A 22,091-nucleotide genomic window follows, 5' to 3' on the forward strand; every position below is an offset into this window, starting at 1 on the left:
GGAATCAAACGAAAGCTGGTACTATAATCAGGTACAACTCCAAGAGAAGACGCTGCCGGAGAACCAAGTTGGGTCTATAGGAAGCCTCGTAAAACAGGTGGCACATGTATGGAATCTGAGTCAAGGTCAACTGCATCTTACACTGAGAACACTGCTACTATTGTAACAGCTGGATGTGTTTTATTGGGAAAATGTTTTTTCTCTTTGCGTCAGTGTTTCTGCACTAATGCTCTGACTCACTAATAAATGTGAGAACTTTTGCTGGAAAAAAAAATTATGGTAAAGTAGAAATGGCCACAATTACCAGAAGGGGAAAAAAAAAAAAAAAACCAATGGTGCGGCTCCTACAATTGTAGAGTTTGGACTTAAGTTGCTAGTATAAAAGACCAGGAGCATGTCACAGACATCGGCCACCTTAATTTCCACAAGGCTGCATAGTCTCTGGATGCATCCTTAAGAAAAAAGCAGAGCACTGTTAGGCTGACTCCTAGCTGACTGAGCAAACTTAACCAGAGTTCAAGTTCTGGATTTGAAACTAGTGGAAGAATTCAGAGGTACCTAACAGAACTCTACATCCGACTCTTTTTTTTTTTTTAAAGGGCATGGTTTTTCCATATATGCTGTGAGTACATCACTCTCTCTTTTTTAAAATTTCATTTATCTATATAGTCATCTGGCTACACTGGGTCTTAGCTGCAGCACAAGGGATCTTCAGTCTTCACTGCAGCATGCGGGATCCAGCTCCCTGAACAGGGATCGAACCGGGGCACCATGCCTTGGGATCTTCAGGTCTTGGCCACTGAACCCCCAGGGAAGTCCCCCAACTTTGTTATTTATTAGGAAGCAGATCAGACTAATGTATATCAAATCTGCATATAAAACAAAAAGTCAACCACATTTAATTACAAAATAACCTGAAGAGAATGGAGTGTGTGTTTTTATGTAAGATAAACTGCATGCATATAGAACAGTGGAAACAGTATTTAAGACAGTTTCCCCTGGGAGAAAAAACAGTCAGAATATTTAAACTCTAATAGGAGGCAGTAAGTAAAGGCAAGCTTAGGAAGCACCGAGGGTCAGATGTTATGTTCAGTAGCTTTAGTTGTGTCCGACTCTTTGTGACCCTATGGACTATAGCCTGCCAGGCTCCTCCATCCATGGGATTCTCCAGGCAAGAATACTGGAGTGGTATGCCATGCCCTCCTCTAAGAGTCAGATATTAATAGTATCCAAATCAAGGATGCTCCTCTCGTCTCAATACAGGCCACATTTATAAGACTGAATTCGGTTCTGAGTATTACACTGGAAGATGCAGTCATACATAACATTTTTAAAAGCACATACGGATATGACAAACAGTATATTAAGAAGCAGAGACATCACTTTGCCAAGAAAGGTTCGTACAGTAAAAGCTATGGTTTTTCCAGTAGTCATGTACGGATTTGAGAGTTGGACTATAAAGAAAGCTGAGTGCTGAAGAATTGATGCTTTCAAACTGTGGTGCTGGAGAAGACTCTCGAGAGTCCCTTGGACAGCAAGGACATCAAACCAATCAATCCTAAAGGCAATCAACCCTGAATATTCACTGGAAGGACTGATGCTGAAGCTCTAATACTTTGGCCACTTGATGCAAAGAGCCAATTCACTAGGATAATATATAAGGAAGAGTTGCATTAACTGAGATGGTTTAGGCAAAGAAAAAAATACAGGGTGTTAACTACTATGAGATAAAATAAGCTAAAGAATTTAGCTTCAGTCTATGAAATCATAATAGGTGGAAGCAGGCCCAATGCACAGAAATTTGTGGAAATATTTATTTAATGTTACTTTCTAAGGACTTTCTACAGGCTCTAAGAATTTTCCGCAATCAGAATAATGGAAATTGAAAGAAGCTACCTCAAACTAGCCTCTGTCAAGGAGACTGTGGGCAAAAAGAACGAATGACCTTCAAGGCCTCTGCCAGATTCCACAAAACTATGTGTGCTCAGCCGCTTCAGTTGTGTACAACTCTTTGCGGCCCTGTGGACTGTAGCCCGCCAGGCTTATCTTCCATGAGGATTCTCCAGGGAAGGACACTGGAGTGAGTTGCCATGACCTTCTCCAGGGGATCTCTGCAACCCAGGGATCGAACCCCTCATCTCTTATGTCTCCTGCACTGGCAGGTGGGCTCTTTACCAGTAGCGCCTCCTGACTCAACTTCATTTTCAAAGAAGCCTTTCTAAGAAAGCTACTGTTATTAAAGGCTCTTCAATGGGAACTGCATCCCTTGCCACACCCCACAGACTTAGCCATACTGACTACCTCAAAGCTACAAGAACAATTAAGTGGTTACTGGTATTGATCGCAAAAGATAATTTTAAAATGAGAGCTATTTGCAGGTACGGAAAAAGAAAAACTTCACCTCTAAAAAGAATATTATGAGTCGAGCACTATTTGTGGGTAAGTGTATATCAAAATATTTGCAACATAAATACTAAAGAAGAGGGCTTCCTTGGTGGCTCAGTGGTAAAGAATCTGCCCGTCAACGTAGGAGACACGGGTTCGATCCCTGGTGTGGGAAGATCCCACATGCCGCGGAACAACTAAGCCTGTGTGTCACAACTATTGAGCCTGTGCTCCAGAGCCCACGAGTGCCAACTACTGAATCCTGCGTGCTCCAGAGCCGACGCTCCACAGCAAAAAGAGCCTCTGCAAAGAGAAATCCGAGCACTACAATCAGAGAATACGCCCTGCTCTCCATAACTAGAGAAAAGCCCCTGCAGAAATGAAGATGCAACACAGCCAAAAATAAATCAAACAAACAACAAAAAAAACTGTTCAAAATACTAAAAAGGAAAACTACTGATCTCTACAGAGATTGGTCAGACATTTTAAAAGGAAACTTCAGAATAAGGATGGCAGCTGTCAACAACTGTTCCCCTCTCCAAACCAACTGAAGTAGAGGCATAAACCATTTCTAAAGCATACCCGAGGCACATTGAGTAGTAGCACTTCATCTCCACATGTTGCAGTGCAGAGGAGAGAACAGGACACAGAAGAGATCTTGAGATTCCCACAGTGCTGGCCATGAAGGATACAACATAACTAAACAGTCCTTGCCTTCAAGTGGATCAGAGTTTTGTGGGGACTACAAAAGACCACAATAACAAATAACTACAATTACGTCTTACAAATGTAAGATGAGTATGGGCACCAAAAGGAGTACTTAAGCTATGAGTACCAAATATGACATTTAATTCCGGATTTGGTAGTGGCTAGGAAGACCACTGGGGGGAAGTGACATGTAATCTGACCCTTCAATGATTTTTGAGTGTCATACAAGCAGCAGGAGATAGAGTTCCAAGCATAGAGAAAGCAGGAGGTACAAATACCAGACGCAAGCAAACTCACGGCCAACTAAGAATATTAATCATGGTTCAATAAATGACAGGACAACTGACAGTGGACTAGCACTCCCATCAGGAACAACTAGAGAGCTGCGTTTCCTGTATGAAACACTGCTTTCAGATGTTGGAGAGCAAGAAGTACAGGACTTTGATCCCTGAGACAAGGGGGTAAAAACAAGATGAATCCTATAACTGCCCAGCTTTCTTGAAAGCAGTTACCAAACCCCAAAGCAGAGCAGGGTAACCATACAGAGCAAGAAGTCTCACAAAGTTGAGGACACAGAGACTGGAGTTCAGGGAGGGTTCAACACTTGGCATTTGCAGAGCTGAGTACTGGACAGGAAGAGCTGTAAAGATAACAGGCTCCAGAAGTCTGAAAGGGGGTCTCCTTGAGTCTGTGGCCGAATACCAAGCTATGCATGTGTAGGACAAGCTTCTATGGGGCTTAGAAAAGAACAGTTACCATGGAAAGAACTCAGAGGAGCTGGGAGACATTTTGGTCCCAACCAACCACGGTCAAGAGCTCTCACAGGACACCTGGAGTGTCCCATAGAGACCCAAAAAAAATGGCCTCGCATAGGAGAAGGGCAAATGAAGGTCATCAACGCAAAAAGTTCTACTGGACAGCACTGTTCTGGAATCACACTAACAATGCTTAAAATATGCCGAAAAGGATCAGGCTGATCCACAAGTAACTAGACTGCTTACCAGATCAAAACCCAACACTCTTTTAAAGATAATAAGTGAGATATTATAAATTAGGGGAATAAACAAGAAAATGTGATCCCCAAAAGGGTAGGGAGCACCAATAAAAACAAACTCAGAAATGAAGAAGATGATGGAATTAGTAGATAAGGACTTTAAAAATGTTACTGTGAATGTATCCAATTATTTAAAAGAAAACATGTACATTATGAAAAAAGAAATGGAAACTTAAAAAAAAAATGGATCACCTATAGCTGAAAAATACAACACCTAAATTAAAAATTCAGTTGGGCTTAACAGCAGAAAAAATGCTACAGAAGAGATCAACAAGAAAATACTTCTAAAACATTTTCCACATTTGATGACAACTATTAACCCAGGTGCCAAAGAAGCTCAATGAATCCCAAACAGGAGAAACACAAGAAAACCACACCAAGACACATCACAATAAAATTACTAAGAAAAACAACTGATGCCCAGACCAGACAAAGACATTACAAAAGGAAATCATGGACCAAATAGCTCATAAACAAAGACACAAAGATCCATAAGAAAATAATTGTAAATCAAATCCAATAATATATAGAAAGGAAATGCATCATGATTAAATGGATATTATCTCAGGACTCAAACTGGTTTATTGTTAAAAAAACAATAAATGTAATTCAACATATTAGAATAAAAAATCATATAACATTTCAATTGGTTAACAAAATTCAACACTCATTTATGCTAAACACTCTTTACTAGGAATAGAAGGACACTCTCTCATCTGACAAAGGACATCTATAAAAAACCTACAGCCATCTCATATTTAAAAATAAAAAAACTGAATGCTTTTGCCCTAAGATCATAAACAAGGCAAGGATGTCTGCTCTATATCTTTAATAGGGTATTTAAAGTCAGAGCCCATGCATTATGGCAAGAAAAAGAAATATGTGGCATCCAAACTGGAAAGGAAGAAGAAAAACTGTCTTTTATTTGCAGACAACATAATTATCTATATAGAATATCCTAAAGACTCTACAAAAGAACTACTGAAATTCACAAAATATAGCAACATTACAGGACACAGATTTGATATGCAAAAAGTCAATTGCATTTCTATATATTAGTAAAAAATGATTGAAAAATGGAATTTTAAAAATAGCATTTCCAATAGCACCCACAAATATGAAATACCTGAAGACAAACTTTACAGAATATGAGCAAGATCTGTACAATGAAAATTATAAAAGCTTTTTGAGAGAAATTAAAGACCTAAATAAATGGAGAAATGCCTCATGTTGTTATAAGACTAAACTGTGTTTTCCCCAAAAGATCTGCCAAGGTCATAACCTGGTACCCATAAGTGTGACTTTACTTGGTTCCTTGCACATGTAATCAAGTTAAAATAACGGTATACTGGGTTAGAACAGGCTCTATAGCCAATATAACTCACGTTCTCATAAGAAGGGAGAAATGTGGACGGAGATACAAAAGGAGAAGATCAAGTGTGCAGGGAGGCGGAGATTACAGAGGACTGGACCTACAAGCCAAGAACTGCCAAGGACGGCTGGCCACCACCCGAAGCTAGAGGAGACAAGGGGGATTCCTCTCCCAGAGCCGTCAGAGAGAGCATGCCCGCTGACACCTTAATTTCTGACTACGAGAATAGATTTCTGTTACTTTCAGTCATACAGTTTACAATACTTTGTCTTGGCAGTCCTAGGAAAGGAATACATATGTTTATGGAAGGCTTGACATCATTCCCAATTTTTCTCAAGTTAATCAATCTATAAATCCAAAACAATTGCAACTAAAATTCCAGCATGCTTTCTTTAAAAAAGAAATTCTAAAATCTATATGGAAACACAAAAGATAAAGGATAGCCAAAATATCTTTGAGAAGAATAAAGAAGATTGGGGGACTTACACTACCTGATTTCAAGACTTATTTTAAAACTATAGTAACTGTAGTGGCTTTTACATAAAGGCAGACATAGAGCATCAGAAATGAATAGAGAATTCAGAAACAGACTCACATTGTGTGATTAATCAATACTCAACAAAGGTGCCAAAGTAATTCAAGGGCAAGTATAATCTTTTCAATAGATGGCACTGGAAAAACTAAACTTAAGAAAAAAATCCCAACATGCAATCTCTTACTATACAAAAAATTAACACAGATCTTTATATCTAAACATAAAGGCTAAAACAAAATTTCTAAGAAAAAGTATGAGAATATATTCAAGATCTGGGGTTAACTAAAGATTTCCAGATACAAAAATACTAGTTACAAAAATTTTAGTTATGCTTAATTACAATTAAAAACTTCCCTTCAAAGGTAGTGTTAAGATATGAAAAAGCAAACCATTGACTCAAATATTTGCAATAAAAAAATCTGACCAAGGATTTGATCCAGATTATATTATACTAAAAACTCAAATTAATGACAAATAATTCAATTTAAAACACAGGCTAATGACTTGAACAGATAAGTTCACAATGGGAAGATAAATATAATGGGAAGACATATATCTTCACAATGGGAAGATATATAAATAGCTGATACACACATGAAAAGATGCTCAACATGTTTAATCACTGGAGAAATGAAAATCAAAATCATAAGATACCATTAAAAACCCAACAAAAATGGCTAAAATTAAAAAGGTTGACAGTATCTAGTGCTGGGATATGAAGCAATCAGAACTCTCTGTAAATGAAACACATGTCCCCAAAATGATCTGAACATGAATGTTCATAGCTTTATTCATAATAATAAGCATCCCAAGGAGACAGTAAATGTTCAGTTATAGATCACTGCAATAAAGCAAATGCCACAATAAAGCAAGTCAACCCAAAGTCTTTTGTTTCCCAGTATATAAAAAAGTTATGTTTATTTACTGTGGTCTATTGAGTGTGTAATGGGCTTCCCTGGTGGCTCAGTGGTAAAGAATCCACCTGTCAAAGCAGGAGACTCAGGTTCAATCCCTGGGTCAGGAAGACCCCCCTGGAGCAGGAAATGGCAACCCACTCTATCATTTTTGCCTGGAAAAAATGAGGATGTTCCCAATCCAGAGATCGAACCCATGTCTCTTATGTCTCCTGCATTGGCAGGCAAATTCTTTACCACGAGCACCCCCTGGGAAGCACTATTTAAGAGTATGTGTGTGCTTTAGGAGAGTGAGGCATCAACTATATTTTGGAAAAAAAAAAAAAACACAAAACTTTGGTGGCAGGGAATGGAATTGATTAATACAGTGGAAGACTAGTCTTCAGGAGCTCTGCAAGAAGGGGACTAATTTGCTGTGTTTCAGGAGAAGGCTCAGTGCCCCAGGGACAACTGAGTGGAAGTGTCCATCTAGGAATCTGGCTTGTGTTGAGCTAGAGACGGGATCTGGGAGTAATCACTCAAGACCATGTGGTGAGTCAGACAGAGAACAAATTTATGGCTGCCAGGAGTAAGGATGAGGGGAAGGAACAGTCAGGGAGTTGGGGACGGACACGTACACACTGCTATTATTTAAAATGGATAAACAACAAGGACCTACGACATAGCACATGGAACGCTGCTCGATGTTTTGTGGCAGCCTGGATGGGAGGGGAGCCTGGTGGAGAATGGATACAAGTATATGTATGGCTGAATCCCTTCGCTGTTCACCGGAAACTATCACAACGTTAACTGGCTATACTCCAACGGAAAAAAAAAAAGTTAGAAAAATAATAATAGATATGATTGCATACCCCCAAAAGAAGACCATGTGGTGAGTAAGACTGAAAGTGAAAGTCACTCAGTCGTGTCCGACTCTTTGCAACCTCATGGACTATATACAGTCCATGGAATTCTCCAGGCCAGAATACTGGAGTGGGTAGCCATTCCCTCCTCCAGGGGTCTTCCCAACCCAAGTCTCCCACATTGCAGGCGGATTCTTTACCATCTGAGCCACAGTGAATCACCAGATTACTCAAGGCGAAAAGATAAGACAGTTAACACCAAAATCTTTAGACTTACAAACAGGAAAGGCCTGTGAGGGCAAAAGACCAAAACTCGCAAATGGTTAACTATTCATACTAACCAGCAACACCCCATGTAGTTTTTTTTTTTTTTTCCTTTCACACATGAATACCAATCACATTCCCTCTTAAACCTATGTCATATTAAAGCCAGTAAGAAACAGCTTTAAGTGTAATACAAAAAGCAAGGGACAAGAAGGCCATCACTCAACAGATATCTAACTGCATCCCTGGCAGGGCTTATAGCTTTTTCTTAGGCTAGCGAAGGAACTTTTGGTTCAGACTCTTCCTCCAATCCAGGCTCTCTTAGTTCCTTTATAAAATGAAAGCGAGATACAGTAGATAATATTAAAAATTCTTTCATCCATTCCCATAACAGACACTTATTTGGAACAAGGAGCCAAGAATAAATAAAAGTGAATTAAGACAAAAGCTGTGTTCCAATTTCTATTATTATTTACTCAGTGGCAGTAATGAATCGGTTTAAGCCTCTGAGACCACTTCCACCTTCAACAACAGACTGCTTCAGAGAGTAGATCCTATCACTGGACATAACGGAAAATGCTAGAAAATATCTACAGAAATAAATTCATGAGCTGGTAATAAAGAATATCTGGGCAAAAACTAAGTAAAGGCAGGAAGGCACAAAGAGAGGCAGAGTACTGAAGCTGGCTCTAGCATTCAGGCCAAAGTCAAGTGTGTGAGCCTCAACTTTGGGTTTCTCACAACCTCCGGAGTACATGCAACAAGCATTTAGGTCAAAGTAAAGTGGGTGAACCTGAACTCTGGGTTTCTCACAACCTCCTGAGTACATGGAACAACAACAACAAAAATCGTAAAGCCCATGGTCTGCCCAGAGTAGAGAGCGCACCTCTGAGTAACAACTGCTAATGAATACAATGAGCAGGACTAAATACATCCTATGTATACCTATGGCTGATTCAGGTTGAGGTTTGACAGAACACAAGAAAATTCTGTAAAGCAACTATCCTTCAATAAAAAAAAATTAATTAATTAAAAATAAAAAACAAAAAAAACCAGCCTGATTTGACCAGCATCAGCTTGGAGAACACAATACAGACTTACACAGGCTAGTGAAAAGACTGTCACCTTTTGCATTTGCTACCATTTTGATGAACTTAATTGCAAAGGCAGTTAAGACTAAAGATGCTACCTTAAGTAGCTGGAACTGCAACAATGTATTTTAAAAAAGCAATTTGGTAATAATGTTCAGAAAAAAGAACTATTTTCTCTTGCATTAACACCATTTGTTTACATTTCATAAAACGGAAAGAACACAAAGGCTTCTGTACTTAGCATATGTAATTACAATGTTTTGGCTAAAAACAATAGACAAAGAATTAAAAAGGCAAAAATAACTTTTAATTTATGGCAAAGTATGTCGTACTTCTTGAAGAAATGCATTCATTATCAATAATCTATAAAGAAACAAAACTTAATTTATACTAACATCAACAAAACTGTCTCACTAAAAAGGAATTTTATCCATAAAGACAAAAACGAGATTAGAGGTTCCTAGCAGCTGGGAAAGAGGGGACCAGTAGTCACTGTTTAATGGGCATCCAGCTCTGTGTGGCCAATGAGAAAGCTGGGCAAATGGGGAGAGAGGTGATGTTTGCCCCACACTGGTGAATATACTCAACGTCACTGAACTGTACATCTAAAAATGGTTAAAATAGTAAGTTTTATCTTACGTGTATTTTAGCACAATTTCAAAAATACATAAGCCAAAAAAAATTTTTTCATCTCATTTCCCTCAAAGTTTGGATTCTCTTAAGTTTGAAATCTGTGCCAACATATATCTTCTCAAAGCTGGACCAGGAGAGCAGAGACTTTGGATCATGTGATCATGGGTTCAAACCTTATTGTCCAGTTTTGCTACAAGTCACATTCTAAAAAACTATGTTTCTATTCTTCCATTTGGTGACGTACTATATCACACTGATTGATTTGAGGATACTGAAAAATCCTTGCATCCCTAGGATAAATCCTATTTTAGCATATTCAAAAGCAAAGGCATTACTTTGCCAACTAAGGTCCGTCTAGTCAAGGCTATGGTTTTTCCTGTGGTCATGTATGGATGTGAGAGTTGGACTGTGAAGAAGACTGAGCACCGAAGAATTGATGCTTTTGAACTGTGGTGTTGGAGAAGACTTTTGAGAGTCCCTTGGACTGCATGAAGATCCAACCAATCCATTCTGAAGGAGATCAGCCCCGAGATTTCTTTGGAAGGACTGATGCTAAAGCTGAAACTCCAGTACTTTGGCCACCTCATGCGAAGAGTGGACTCTTTGGAAAAGACTCTGACGCTGGGAGGGATTGGGGGCAGGAGAAGGGGATGACAGAGGATGAGATGGTTGGATGGCATCACTGACTCGATGGACGTGAGTCTGAGTGAACTCCGGGAGTTGGTGATGGACAGGGAGGCCTGGCGTGCTTTGATTCATGGGGTCGCAAAGAGTCGGACACGACTGAGCGACTGAACTGAACTGATGTGATCCTTTTAATGTGTTGCTGGATTCGGTTTGCTAGTATTAATATTTTGAGGATTTTTGTGTCTATGTTTACTGATGTAGCCTGCAATTTTCTTTTTTTGTGATATCTTTGTCTGGCTTTGGTTATCAGGGTGATGGTGGCCCCACAGAATGAGCGTGGGTATATTCTTTCCTCTGCAACTTCTGGGATGAGTTTCAGAAAGGTAGGCATTAACTCTTCTCTAAAGGCTTGACAGAATTCGCCTGTGAAGCCATCTGGTACTGGACTTTTGTTTTTGGAACATTTTTAATCACGATTTCAATATCACTACTTGTGATTGGTCTATTCATATTTTCTATCTGTTCCTGGTTCAGTCTTGGAAGGCTGTACCTAAGAATTTGCCCATTTCTTCTAGACTGTCCATTTTACTGTCATAGTTACTTGTAGTCATCTCTTACGATCCTTTGTATTTCTGCGTTGTCCGCTGTAATTTCTTTTTCATTTCTAATTTTACTGGAGTCCTGTCCTGTTTCTTCTTGATGAGTCTGGCTAAGGGTTTATCAGTTTGTCTTCTCAAAGAACCAGCTTTTAGTTTCATTATCTTTACTATTATTTTGTCTCTCTCTTTTTTAAAGCCGTGCCATGCAGCATATAAGACATCAGATTCCTGACCAGGGATCAAACTCATGCCCTCTGCATAGAAAACACAGACTGTTAGCTACTAGACTGCCAGGAAAATCCCTGCGCTCTCATCTTTACCATTTCTTTCCTTCTTCTAACTGTGGCTAAAAGGCACATGGAAGGATCCTCAACATCACACTAACTATTACAGAAATGCGAATCAAAGCTACAGTAAGGTATCACCTCACACCAGTGAGAATGGCTATCAAAAAATCTGCAAACAATAAATGCTGGAGAGGGTGCAGAGAAAAGGAACTCCTACACTGCTGGTGAGCATGTAAAATGGTACAGCCACTAAGAACAGGTTATTGAAGGAGGTTACTGAAAAAACTAAAAATAGGGCTACCATATATACGGTCCAGCAATTCCCACCTGGGCATATACCTGTAGAAAACAGTAATCCAAAAAGACATATGCACCCCAATGTTCACTGCAGCTATGTTTAAATGAATTTAATCACAGATGTATCTACTTATATTGGAAAAACAATTTAATAATAGCTACATCGTGACGCTTTTGTGACCCCATGGACTATTCAGCCCACTCCTCTGTGGAGTGGGTTGCCATTTCCTCCTTCAGGGGATCTTCCTGATCCAGAGATGGAACACGTGTCTCCTGTAGGCAGATTCTTTACCACTGACCCACTGGGGAAGCCCATATCCCTCTCCAGTATTCTTGCCTGGGAAATCCCATGAACAGTCAGACATGACTTAGAGAATAAACAAAAACAACAAATATATGAGTTTTTAAATTTACTGTTTCAAATACATGTGGGTTCAAGAACCCCTTGCCAAAATCCCACATTCTCCTGGGGTCTGCCACAATCAACTGGGAACTATTTGTCAGAGGACCATGAGGTCAGGTGTGTATGTATGCATGCCCCACCTCCCCCTACCCCAAAGACACCCACTTCTAAAAGAAGTATGTCCCATTCAATATACCACATCACTTAAAAAAAAAAAAAAAAGCTGATAAAACTGAGGAGGTAAAGGTGATATGAGAAAAACCGATAAGAAAAACACAAAGGATCAAGGTTAAAAGGGGGACACTCCAACGAGCACCAAGAATTTAACCCTCTCACCAAGCTGCATATACAGTACCTTATTATCCATCCTTTCCTACCCTGTAGGAGGATATTTTTTATTACCAAGAAGACATAGAAAACCAGATAATATTTGTCTGTTATGGCACAAATTTAACCTCATTATCTCATTTTCACCCTATACTTGCTCCAAATAATCTGCTCATGTTTTCCTGATCAGAGCCTGGATGTGGCCACGGCCACACCTGTACCCAACTTACTTCCTCCATCTAGAATACATTCCCTCCCACTTGGGAAAGTCACGTCAGTTTTAACACCGCCAATGTGTGGCTGTGTAAAGAGAAAAATAAAAGTCAGAAATTTTTGTCAGCCAAATTTCAAGATTTACCTAGGACGCTTAAAAAAATTAAAAGAACTGAAATAGCTAACTTAATAAAACTTAAAGATTTATTGTATGAACAATTAAGAGCCGGTTGTATAAAGTTCAGGCAATCTGCAACTGATTAATAAAATGTATTTAGAGAATTTCTTGTTTTGAACTTGGAATAGTAGATTGAACTATATAGTTGCACTGCTAATTTAAGACAATGTTTCAAGTACAACTGATATAAAAAATTATGACTCCTGTTCACTGAAAAGTTTCTAAAGTGTTGAGCAGAAAATGATTTTCAAAATTTGACAAGTAAACACTTAACTGAAAGGCATTAGTATACTTCACAACTTATGTAATTCTTATATTACTTTCTGAGTGTAAATTAATACACACTTTCTGGAGGGTAGTTTGGCAATGTTTATTAGAAGGCTTTAAGCCACACCTAACATTTTAACGAGGCATACCACTTCTAGGAAATAATCTTTAAGGAAGCCACCATAATGGACTGATTGGTTAACTATTAAAGTGAAATATGGAATAGCCACAGTCATTTACAGTGAGTGGTATACCACTTAAGTGTTCTATTTTCAAAAAGATTTAATTCCTGGATACTTTTAACTACTTGAAATTTGTAGTAAAAACAATGCACATATTCCATATGTAAATACACACAGACAGAAAGTAGATGACTAGTTGCAGGGGCTGGGGAGGGAAGTAAGGAGTGACTCTGGTTTCTTTTTTAGGTGATAAAAAGTGTCCAGAAATTAGTAGTGAAGGTGTGCAATATTCCACAACTTTGTGGATATATGAAAAGACACGCTGCATATTTCAAAAGAATGAATTTCACGGTATGTGAGTCATTTCTCAAAAAAATATACACATTCAAACATTTAATATTTTTAACTCTTTGAGCACTCTCACCTCTGGCATCTCTATGTATCTATTTCATATATGTACTATTGATTAGCAAAGTCTGAATTAACCTTTTTTCTCATTTGCTCCTGTGTGTGGTTCCTCATGTAAAATTGTACTAGATCTACCAAAGCAACTAAGCTCCACAAACAAATGCAAGGCCAAGTTCAGATGCATCTGCTCAGCATATACTGTCATTAAAATGAAGTGGTTTTATACTAACAGATGAGCATGCAAGAACACACCAGGGCTGTGTATTATAATTTTTAATGCTTGGTGTGACTGCAGTGTATTTTACTGACTTTATGACCAACAAGATGGACAGGACTTTAGATATCATGACTGACATCTACACTGAAGCAAACATTTCCAAATATTTTTCCTTCAAAATTCCAGATCATTAATTTTAAAATATTCTGAAACTGCAAGGGAAGCTTTAAATAAAATACTGTTAACATTTTTTTTTAACAGCTTTCTTGAGCTACAGCTCACAAATCATGTAATTCCCCCACTTGAATATACAATGCAATGGTTTTTACAGTAGTATAGTGACAAATTCATGTACCCATCACCAGTGTTAATAGTATTTTCATCACCCCAAAGCAATTCCCGGATCTATAAGAAGTTAGTCCCCAATTCTCCCTCCCCCAGCCCACTGCAACCACCTATCTTTTTATCCTGATTGAAATACATTTCCTGAATATTTTATATAAATGGAATCATGCCCAATGTGTCTGGCTTATTTTCTGTCTCAGCATGTTTTCAAGACTCACCCAAGATGCACCACATAGCAGAAATTTATCTTTTTTATTGTTGAATAATATTTGTCTATTATGGAAATCAGTCCTGAATATTCACTGGAAGGACTGACGCTGAAGCTGAAACTCCAATACTTTGGCCACCTGATGCAAAGAACTGACTCATGGAATAGACCCTGATGCTGGGAAAGATTCAAGGCGGGAGGAGAAGGGGACAGCAGAGGGATGAGATGGTTGGATGGCATCACCACCTCAATGGACATGAGTTTGAGTAGGCTCCGGGAGTTGGTGATGGACAGCCTGGCATGCTGCAGTCCATGGGGTAGCAAAGAGTTGGACACGACTGAGCGACTGGACTGAACTGATTATGGATGTAACACTTTAGTCTATCAGCTAATGAACATTTGGGCTACTATGGCTACCAATTTAATAATGCTGTTAGAAACATTCATGTACAGATTTTTGTGTGGCCCTGTTTTCCCTTTGCTTAGGTATATACTTAGAAGTGAAACTGCCGGGTTATAGCATAACTCTACACTTAGGGTTTGAGGAACTGCCAAACTGTTTTCCAAAGTGACTGTACCATTTCACATTCTCACCAGTACTGTATGAGGGTTCTGATTTCTCCACATCCTTGCTAAAACTTACTATCTTGATTTTTTAAGTCATGTCCCATTGTGGTCTTGACTTCTATTCCCTGATGGAAAAGATGTTGGACTATCTTCCATGTCCTTATTGGCCATTTGTAAATCTTCTTGGGAGAAATGACTATTCAGACCTTTGGTCCATTTTTTAATTGCGTTGTCTTTCTTTTTATTATTGAGTTGTATGAGCTCAACATTCAGAAAACAAAAAGAGCATGGCATCTGGTCCCATCATTTCATGGGAAATAGATGGGGAAACAGTGGAAACAGTGTCAGACTTTATTTTATGGGGCTCCAAAATCACTGCAGATGGTGACTGCAGCCATGAAATTAAAAGACGCTTACTCCTTGGAAGAAAAGTTATGACCAACTTAAGATAGCATATTGAAAAGCAGAGACATTACTTGGCCAACAAAGGTCCATCTAGTCTAGGCTATGGTTTTTCCTGTGGTCGTGTATGGATGTGAGAGTTGGACTGTGAAGAAAGCTGAGCGCCGAAGAATTAATGCTTTTGAACTGTGGTGTTGGAGAAGACTCTTGAGAGTCCCTTGGACTGCAAGGAGATCCAACCAGTCCACTGTAAAGGAGATCAGCCCTGGGTGTTCTTTGGAAGGACTGATGCTGAAGCTGAAACTCCAGTACTTTGGCCACCTCATGCAAAGAGTTGACTCATTGGAAAAGACTCTGATGCTGGGAGGGATTAGGGGCAGGAGGAAAAGGGGATGACAGAGGATGAGATGGCTGGATGGCATCATTGACTCGATGGATATGAGTTTGAGTGAACTCCGGGAGATGGTGATGGACAGGGAGGCCTGGCGTGCTGCGATTCATGGGGTCTCAAAGAGTCAGACATGACTGAGCAACTGAACTGAACTAATGAGGTCCTTTTATATCCTAGACATGACTTCCTTATTAGGTATGTGATTTGCAATTATTTTCTTCCATTATGTGGGTAGTCTTCACTTTCCTGAGAGTGTACTTTGAAGTATATAAGTTCTCAACTTTGATGAAATCCAATCTATCTATTTTTTTCTTTTCTTGCTCATGTTTTTCACACCAAAGAATCCTCTTCAAAGCCAAGGTCAAAAAGATTCACCCTGTTTTAATTTTGAAAGTTTCAGTTTGTAAGATTAGGTCTCTGATTCTAAGTTATTAGGATCAACTTATCTTTGTGGGGTTCTGGTATCAGGGTAATATTGGCCTCACAGAATGAGCCAAGAAGAATACTATTAATATTCACAATCTTTCTCAATGAATGAAAACTTTTACTACACTATCAAAATAAAATAGAAAAATATATACTGAAGCTAATAATGTGATTGGAAGTCTCCACAATCCTGTGTAGACAACACTGTTGGCTGTATATTCAATACCCACCCCTCCTCCTTTCCTTCCTAAAGCAACATTTTGTTCAGGTGTGTAGACAGCCATGAGCATCAGAGGAGTGTGGGCAGCCTCAGACCTGGAGAGTGGGCTCTGACTGGTCCACATCAAATCAGGACGGGCCCATCTCTCTTGCCAGGGATCGAGTTAGAAACGGCCATGTGAAGCTGTCAGGTGTGATGCAAAGTTTGCGGTGGTAAGCTTCATGCGATGGGCTTCTTTGCACTTAACATGATACGAAACGGAAGACAGCCCCTTTCTTCCTCTGGAAGTTGTCCTGTCTGGATACAGAGAACTGTGCAGCCACAGCAGGGATACAGAATCATACCAAAGAGAGTAAAACAGGAAGACAGAAAGGCACCTGGGTCAGTAAGGGTGAAACTGAGCTGATCAACCAGCTAAACCTGGGGCCACTCTTGAGTCTTCTTGCTGAGGCTCTTGTTTGCAGAAACTGGAATTAGCTTTTGGCTACCTGCAACTAAGAACTAGCTGTATAATGAGGGGTGAGAGGGAGCCTGTGCACATCAGCTACAGGCACCAAACTGTGCACTTGTCCCAGCAATTCGTTCGCTGACCTTATGTCAACAGGATCATGTCAGCCATGGTAAGGCTAAGTACACTGGCAGAAACTGGCAAACAACACAACTCAGGGTTACTTTTCCCTCAGGGATCTAGCCATCTTAAGCCCTTCCCAACACACCTCTGGATACAACTCGATTTAAAATTCTTCTGTTCATCAAATCAACCTTTTTATTCCCATGATAAAGCTATAAATGAGTATTTACCAAGTTTACCAATAGAATATTGTACATATTTGGGTTTCTAATAAGACTATTCAAAAAAAACCTCAAGTATCTGAAATACTACCATAAAATATTCCAAATGAAAAATTACTGATAATATAAATTTAAAAAGATTATAAAACACTATGCACAGTAAAAGCCAGAAAGAAAGAATATATTTGGATAGATAATAGGATTGTTGAGTGAAGCAAAAGTCCCTCAGTTGTATCTGACTCTTCGCAATCCCATGGACTAGGAATTCTCCAGGCCAGAATCCTGGAGTGGGTAGCCATTCCCTTCTCCAGGGGATCTTCCCAACCCAGGGATCCAACCCAGGTCTCCCACATTGCAGGCAGATTCTTTATCAGCTGGGCCACAAGGGAAGCCCAAGAATCCTGGAGTGAGTAGCCTATCCCTTCTCCAGCAGATCTTCCCGACCCAGGAATCAGACCGGGGTCTCCTGCATTGCAGGTATATTCTTTACCAACTGAGCTATCAGGAAAGCTCAGCTCGACACCAATATGTTCATGCTGTTATCTCTGGGTGGTAGAATTACAGATCATTCTTTTATTTTTGCCTGATTATTTTTCCCCTAAGATTTCCATCACGAACATGTATTACCTTAGTAATGACGAAAAATACAAACCATCCTTTTAAAAGGAAGAAATCTAGTGTTTTTTGTTCATGAACACAAGAAGACACTATTTTTTATTTCATTTGTATCCAGGTAGAACCTATATAATCCTCTGCAGGCAGGAAGAGAGTTCCAGTTTTTAAACTGGGTGATTCTGTGCTACTATCTATAGCACAAAGTCATAACCCTGTTCTATGACACTACCTCAAGATGTTGCAGGCAGAAACTGAATTGTAATATGCATTATAAGAAGCGTAGCTGAATTCACATAATCCTGAACCAAAATCTCTATTTTGAAATATGCATGTGATATGATCCATGAAATTGCATTAATTCTATTCTTAAAGATAAAGAAGCACAGGTCAAGTGTCAAAAGATTTGGTTGCTAGAGGTCAACCTTATTGTCCCTAGGATCTCTGGCAACCAGCAAAACTCTCTGAACCTAAACCTTTGTATTTGTCAAGTGGGGCTAATACCTCCCCATCTCTCTTCACAGGTTGAGACAAAGGAGAAAGATGGTATTATATGTCACCACTTCATTACAGACACATTTTAAGTCTTGTAACAACTGTATTATGTTCCACTCTGATACAAAAGACAGCAGTTATAACTAACAATGTATGATGCTAGTTTCCCTGGTAACAAGTTAACTTCCTCACTGCTTTAAAAAGCTTTGTATTAAAAAAAAATCTCTTTTCTTTGCTGCCTTGCTGTGTTTGTCTTGCCTCAAAAAATGTAAGAATGCTATCAATAGGGTACTGTTCCCACAACACACTATTGGATGGGAGAGAAAGCTATAGACCATTTCCTGTACAGTGCTGCAAAAGTCCTAAACAAAATACTTGCAAGTAGGACCATTAGAGGAATAATATACCTTAACCAAGTAAGAATCATTCTAGGAATGTAACAGCTAATTTTAGAACACTTACTAGGATAATTTACCAAATTAGTGGTTCAAAGGTGAAAACCCGTAAGCATCTCAAACAGATGCCCCAAAATGCTTACAAATAAAAGAAACAACTGCTCCCAAATACTCCCAATGCAGTAAAGATAAAAGGGCAAAATCGTCATCGTTCGCAAATACTGCATCACTTGCAGGTGATTATGAGATAAACAAGGTACTGAAAACCATTAGAAAAAGTAAAAGATTCAGTATGCAGCTGATGACAAAATTAATACAAAAATCAATAGCTTGTCTACTCAGACAGCAAGATCAAACCAGTCAATCCCAAAGGAAATCAACTCTGAATATTCACTGGATGGACTGGTGCTGAAGCTTCAATACTTCGGCCACCTGATGTGAAGAGTCGACTAACTGGAAAAGTCCCTGATGGTGGGAAAGATTGAGGGCAGGAAGAGAGGCAGGTGACAGAGGATAAGATGGTTGGATGACATCACCAACTCAATGGACATGAGTTTGAACAACTCTGGGAGATGGTGAAGGACAGGGAAGCCTGGTGTGCTGCACTCCATGGGGTCACAAAGAGTCAGACACAACTAAGCGACTGAACAACTTACAAACAAAACATAATGAGAGAAAAGATTCCAGTGACAACTGCAACTGAACAGAAGAAAACCTGGGTATAAACAACAAAAATGATAAAGGACTCTACAAAGAAAATTTTCATCTCTATTTAGGCATCTCAAAAAAGACTGGAATAGAAAGACTCAGTACTGGAATGAAGCTCAGTATTGGAATGAGAGCAGTTTCATCAGTCAGACTCCAGGCAGGAAACTGATGATACACTTCAAGGAGTAACTGAGAAGAAATTCAGGAAAGAAATATTTACTAAGGTCTGGGCATGGTGAAGCTCTCAGAAGATAGCAGTAGCAGGAAGCTGTTACTTCTAGATCCTAGTGAGGACTCTCACCACAGATGAGGAAACACCAGGTAGAAGGTGAACATTCAGGAGACAAACAGCGCTAAGAGGGTGAGAGGCTGGGAAATACACCCTGAACCTCCCCTTCCTCCCACTGCCCATCTGCTGCCAACCCTCCCACGTCCAACAAGAAGCCAGGGGCAAGAGACAGCTGAAAGCCACAAAGGTCAGCCTCCTGAACTGGTGCAAAAGACGACCCAGCAGCTTGTCTCCTCTGACTCCTTACTCTACGTTAGGCACTGCTCTGATCATGTTGTTTGGATGAATTCTAAGAATGGCAGTTTGCCCACACAACAAATTCAAACAATCCCAGTAAAACATACCAACAGTTTATTTTATGGGTATGAGGGGGGAGTTTTTGACTAATGATAAATACTTCTAGGATAATAAGCATGCATGCCCAACCAGGTAGGGGAAAAAAGAGGAGACAACAGTCCTCTATTTTACAGTATTATTAAGCTACAATAAACACAACAGTTTAATCCTGACACGTCAACAGACTGCTCACTCAAAGAGAATAGGGTACAGCAATAAGCCAAATAGATACCAGAATTTCGCTCATGATAAAGGTGGCATTTCAAATACATGGGGGAAAAGTTGTCTATTTAACAAACGGTTTAGGGGAAACTGGATAGTGAGTAAAGGAAAAAAGCTAGATTTGTGCCTGATTTCTTACACCACAATAAATTTTAGAAGGAGCAAAGATAAAAACATGAAAAACAAACTGTGGAAATAGAATTATCAATGTGAAAGACTGGAAGAATACAAGAAAGCTCTGTTATCTTGAGGCACAGCAGATAAGACTCGAAGTATGACAGAAGCCGTAAAAAGGGGTGAAATGATACACTTCACTAAACTACCACACACAAAGAATTACCATAAAAAGTCAAAAGAGATTAAATACTAGTAACATTATAATAAGAATTATTTCCCTAATGTTGGGACACTACTTTTATGATACAACAAGACCTTTTACATGTTATTTAAAAATATATATGCCATTAAAATAAAAATGTGCACAGTATCACTTACAACTAGAGAAGCAAAACATACCTAAGTAGATAGATACCTTTTTAACCCAGCACGCTGTTGAGGACTAAAAACACTGATAACAACACCTCCGTGCCAGTGAGGGTATGGCAATGACAGAAGAAAGAAATAGCAGGTATTCCGCGTTATTCAAACTCTCATCATCTAACTCAGGAACCAGTGCCCAATCAGTTTTCAAATGGCCCCCTCACTATACAGATTGTCCCTACTCTGGCCATCCAAATCTTAGGAACTAAACAGATTTCAGTAAAACATCTCTCACTATTTGAACTCACTGCACAAACTCTCACTGTGTTAATTTAAGAAAAGATATGAACAACAAGGAACACACTGTGAAGTATACAGACAGTTTTGCAGTAAGAATGTCAATTGATGCAACCCTTTTGGAGCTAATGGAATTGTAAATGCATGTAGCTTTTGACCCTAGTTCTTCCCCTTCTGGAAATGTACACCATGGATATACTTACGTGGGAATGTGAAAACACGTGCATAGGATATTCACTGCAGCACTGTTTATAAAAAGACACACAAACAAAAGTACTATTAGCCTAAATGTCTTTTTTTTTTTTTTTTTGGCCACACCATGTGGCTTGCAGGATCTTAGTTCCCCAATCAGGGATTGAACCCAGGCCCTGGCAGTGATACCACTGGCCTGCCAGGAAATCGTACATATGTAAATACTCAGTTGTGTCAACTCTTTGTCGCTATGGACTGTAGCTCTCCAGACTCCGCCGTCTCTGGGATTTCCCAAGCAAGAATACTGGAGCGGGTTGCCATTTTCCACTCCAGGGGACCTTCCTGACCCAGCAAATTTCCTAGCCTAAACATCTTAATCAACAGGGACATAAAAGTTAAAGAATATTCATGCAATAAACTCATGAGTTCCCAGTTTTCCAGAGATGACTGATACTGGGAAAAGACCACTTAGTGAAACTAAGAACCAAAATATCATTGTAAATATAAAAAATGATAATTGATTTCTAAGATTTTGACTTGCAAAATAAAAAATATAAAAACGAGTTTAAGCTATATTTAACAAAATTTAGGTTATAATTCTAACTATGCACAAATTCTAAAAATAAAAAAAAGAATCAAATATTGACTATCGTTGAGTGCAACCTTTTCAACAAAAATGTGTAATATATCCTTCACGTTTTCTTCCTCAAATCATGATGATCATCTTTTCCAAAAATACTGAATGGCTTTATCCATTTTTCCTAAGATTCTCTCTTTAATTATTTGCATCAAAAGTCACTGTAATTGGGTTTCCTTAAAAACATCTATAATAGTATGTTATCATCTTTCACCTTCAGTGGACCGTCAATAGTTTTGAATTCTTTAATGTCACACACATGAATTTCATGAAA

The 22,091-nt window shown here is 39.1% G+C and overlaps 1 protein-coding gene across 5 annotated transcripts in view; it reads right to left on the bottom strand.

Annotated features, from left to right (window-relative positions):
* PDE7A (phosphodiesterase 7A) overlaps nucleotides 1-22,091 on the bottom strand; it is a 107,214-nt gene that overhangs the window by 63,424 nt on the left and 21,699 nt on the right. For 3 of the 5 annotated variants that reach the window (XM_060393437.1, XM_042254258.1, XM_060393439.1), the window contains one exon: nucleotides 21,192-21,233. The exons of the other annotated variants lie outside the window; for them this stretch is intronic. In XM_060393437.1, the coding sequence (XP_060249420.1) occupies nucleotides 21,192-21,233 (42 nt within the window). The remainder of the gene's footprint in view (nucleotides 1-21,191; nucleotides 21,234-22,091) is intronic. 5 annotated transcript variants of the gene reach the window in all.

This window comes from Ovis aries, chromosome 9, assembly GCF_016772045.2.
Source record: "Ovis aries strain OAR_USU_Benz2616 breed Rambouillet chromosome 9, ARS-UI_Ramb_v3.0, whole genome shotgun sequence".
NCBI lineage: Eukaryota > Metazoa > Chordata > Mammalia > Artiodactyla > Bovidae > Ovis > Ovis aries.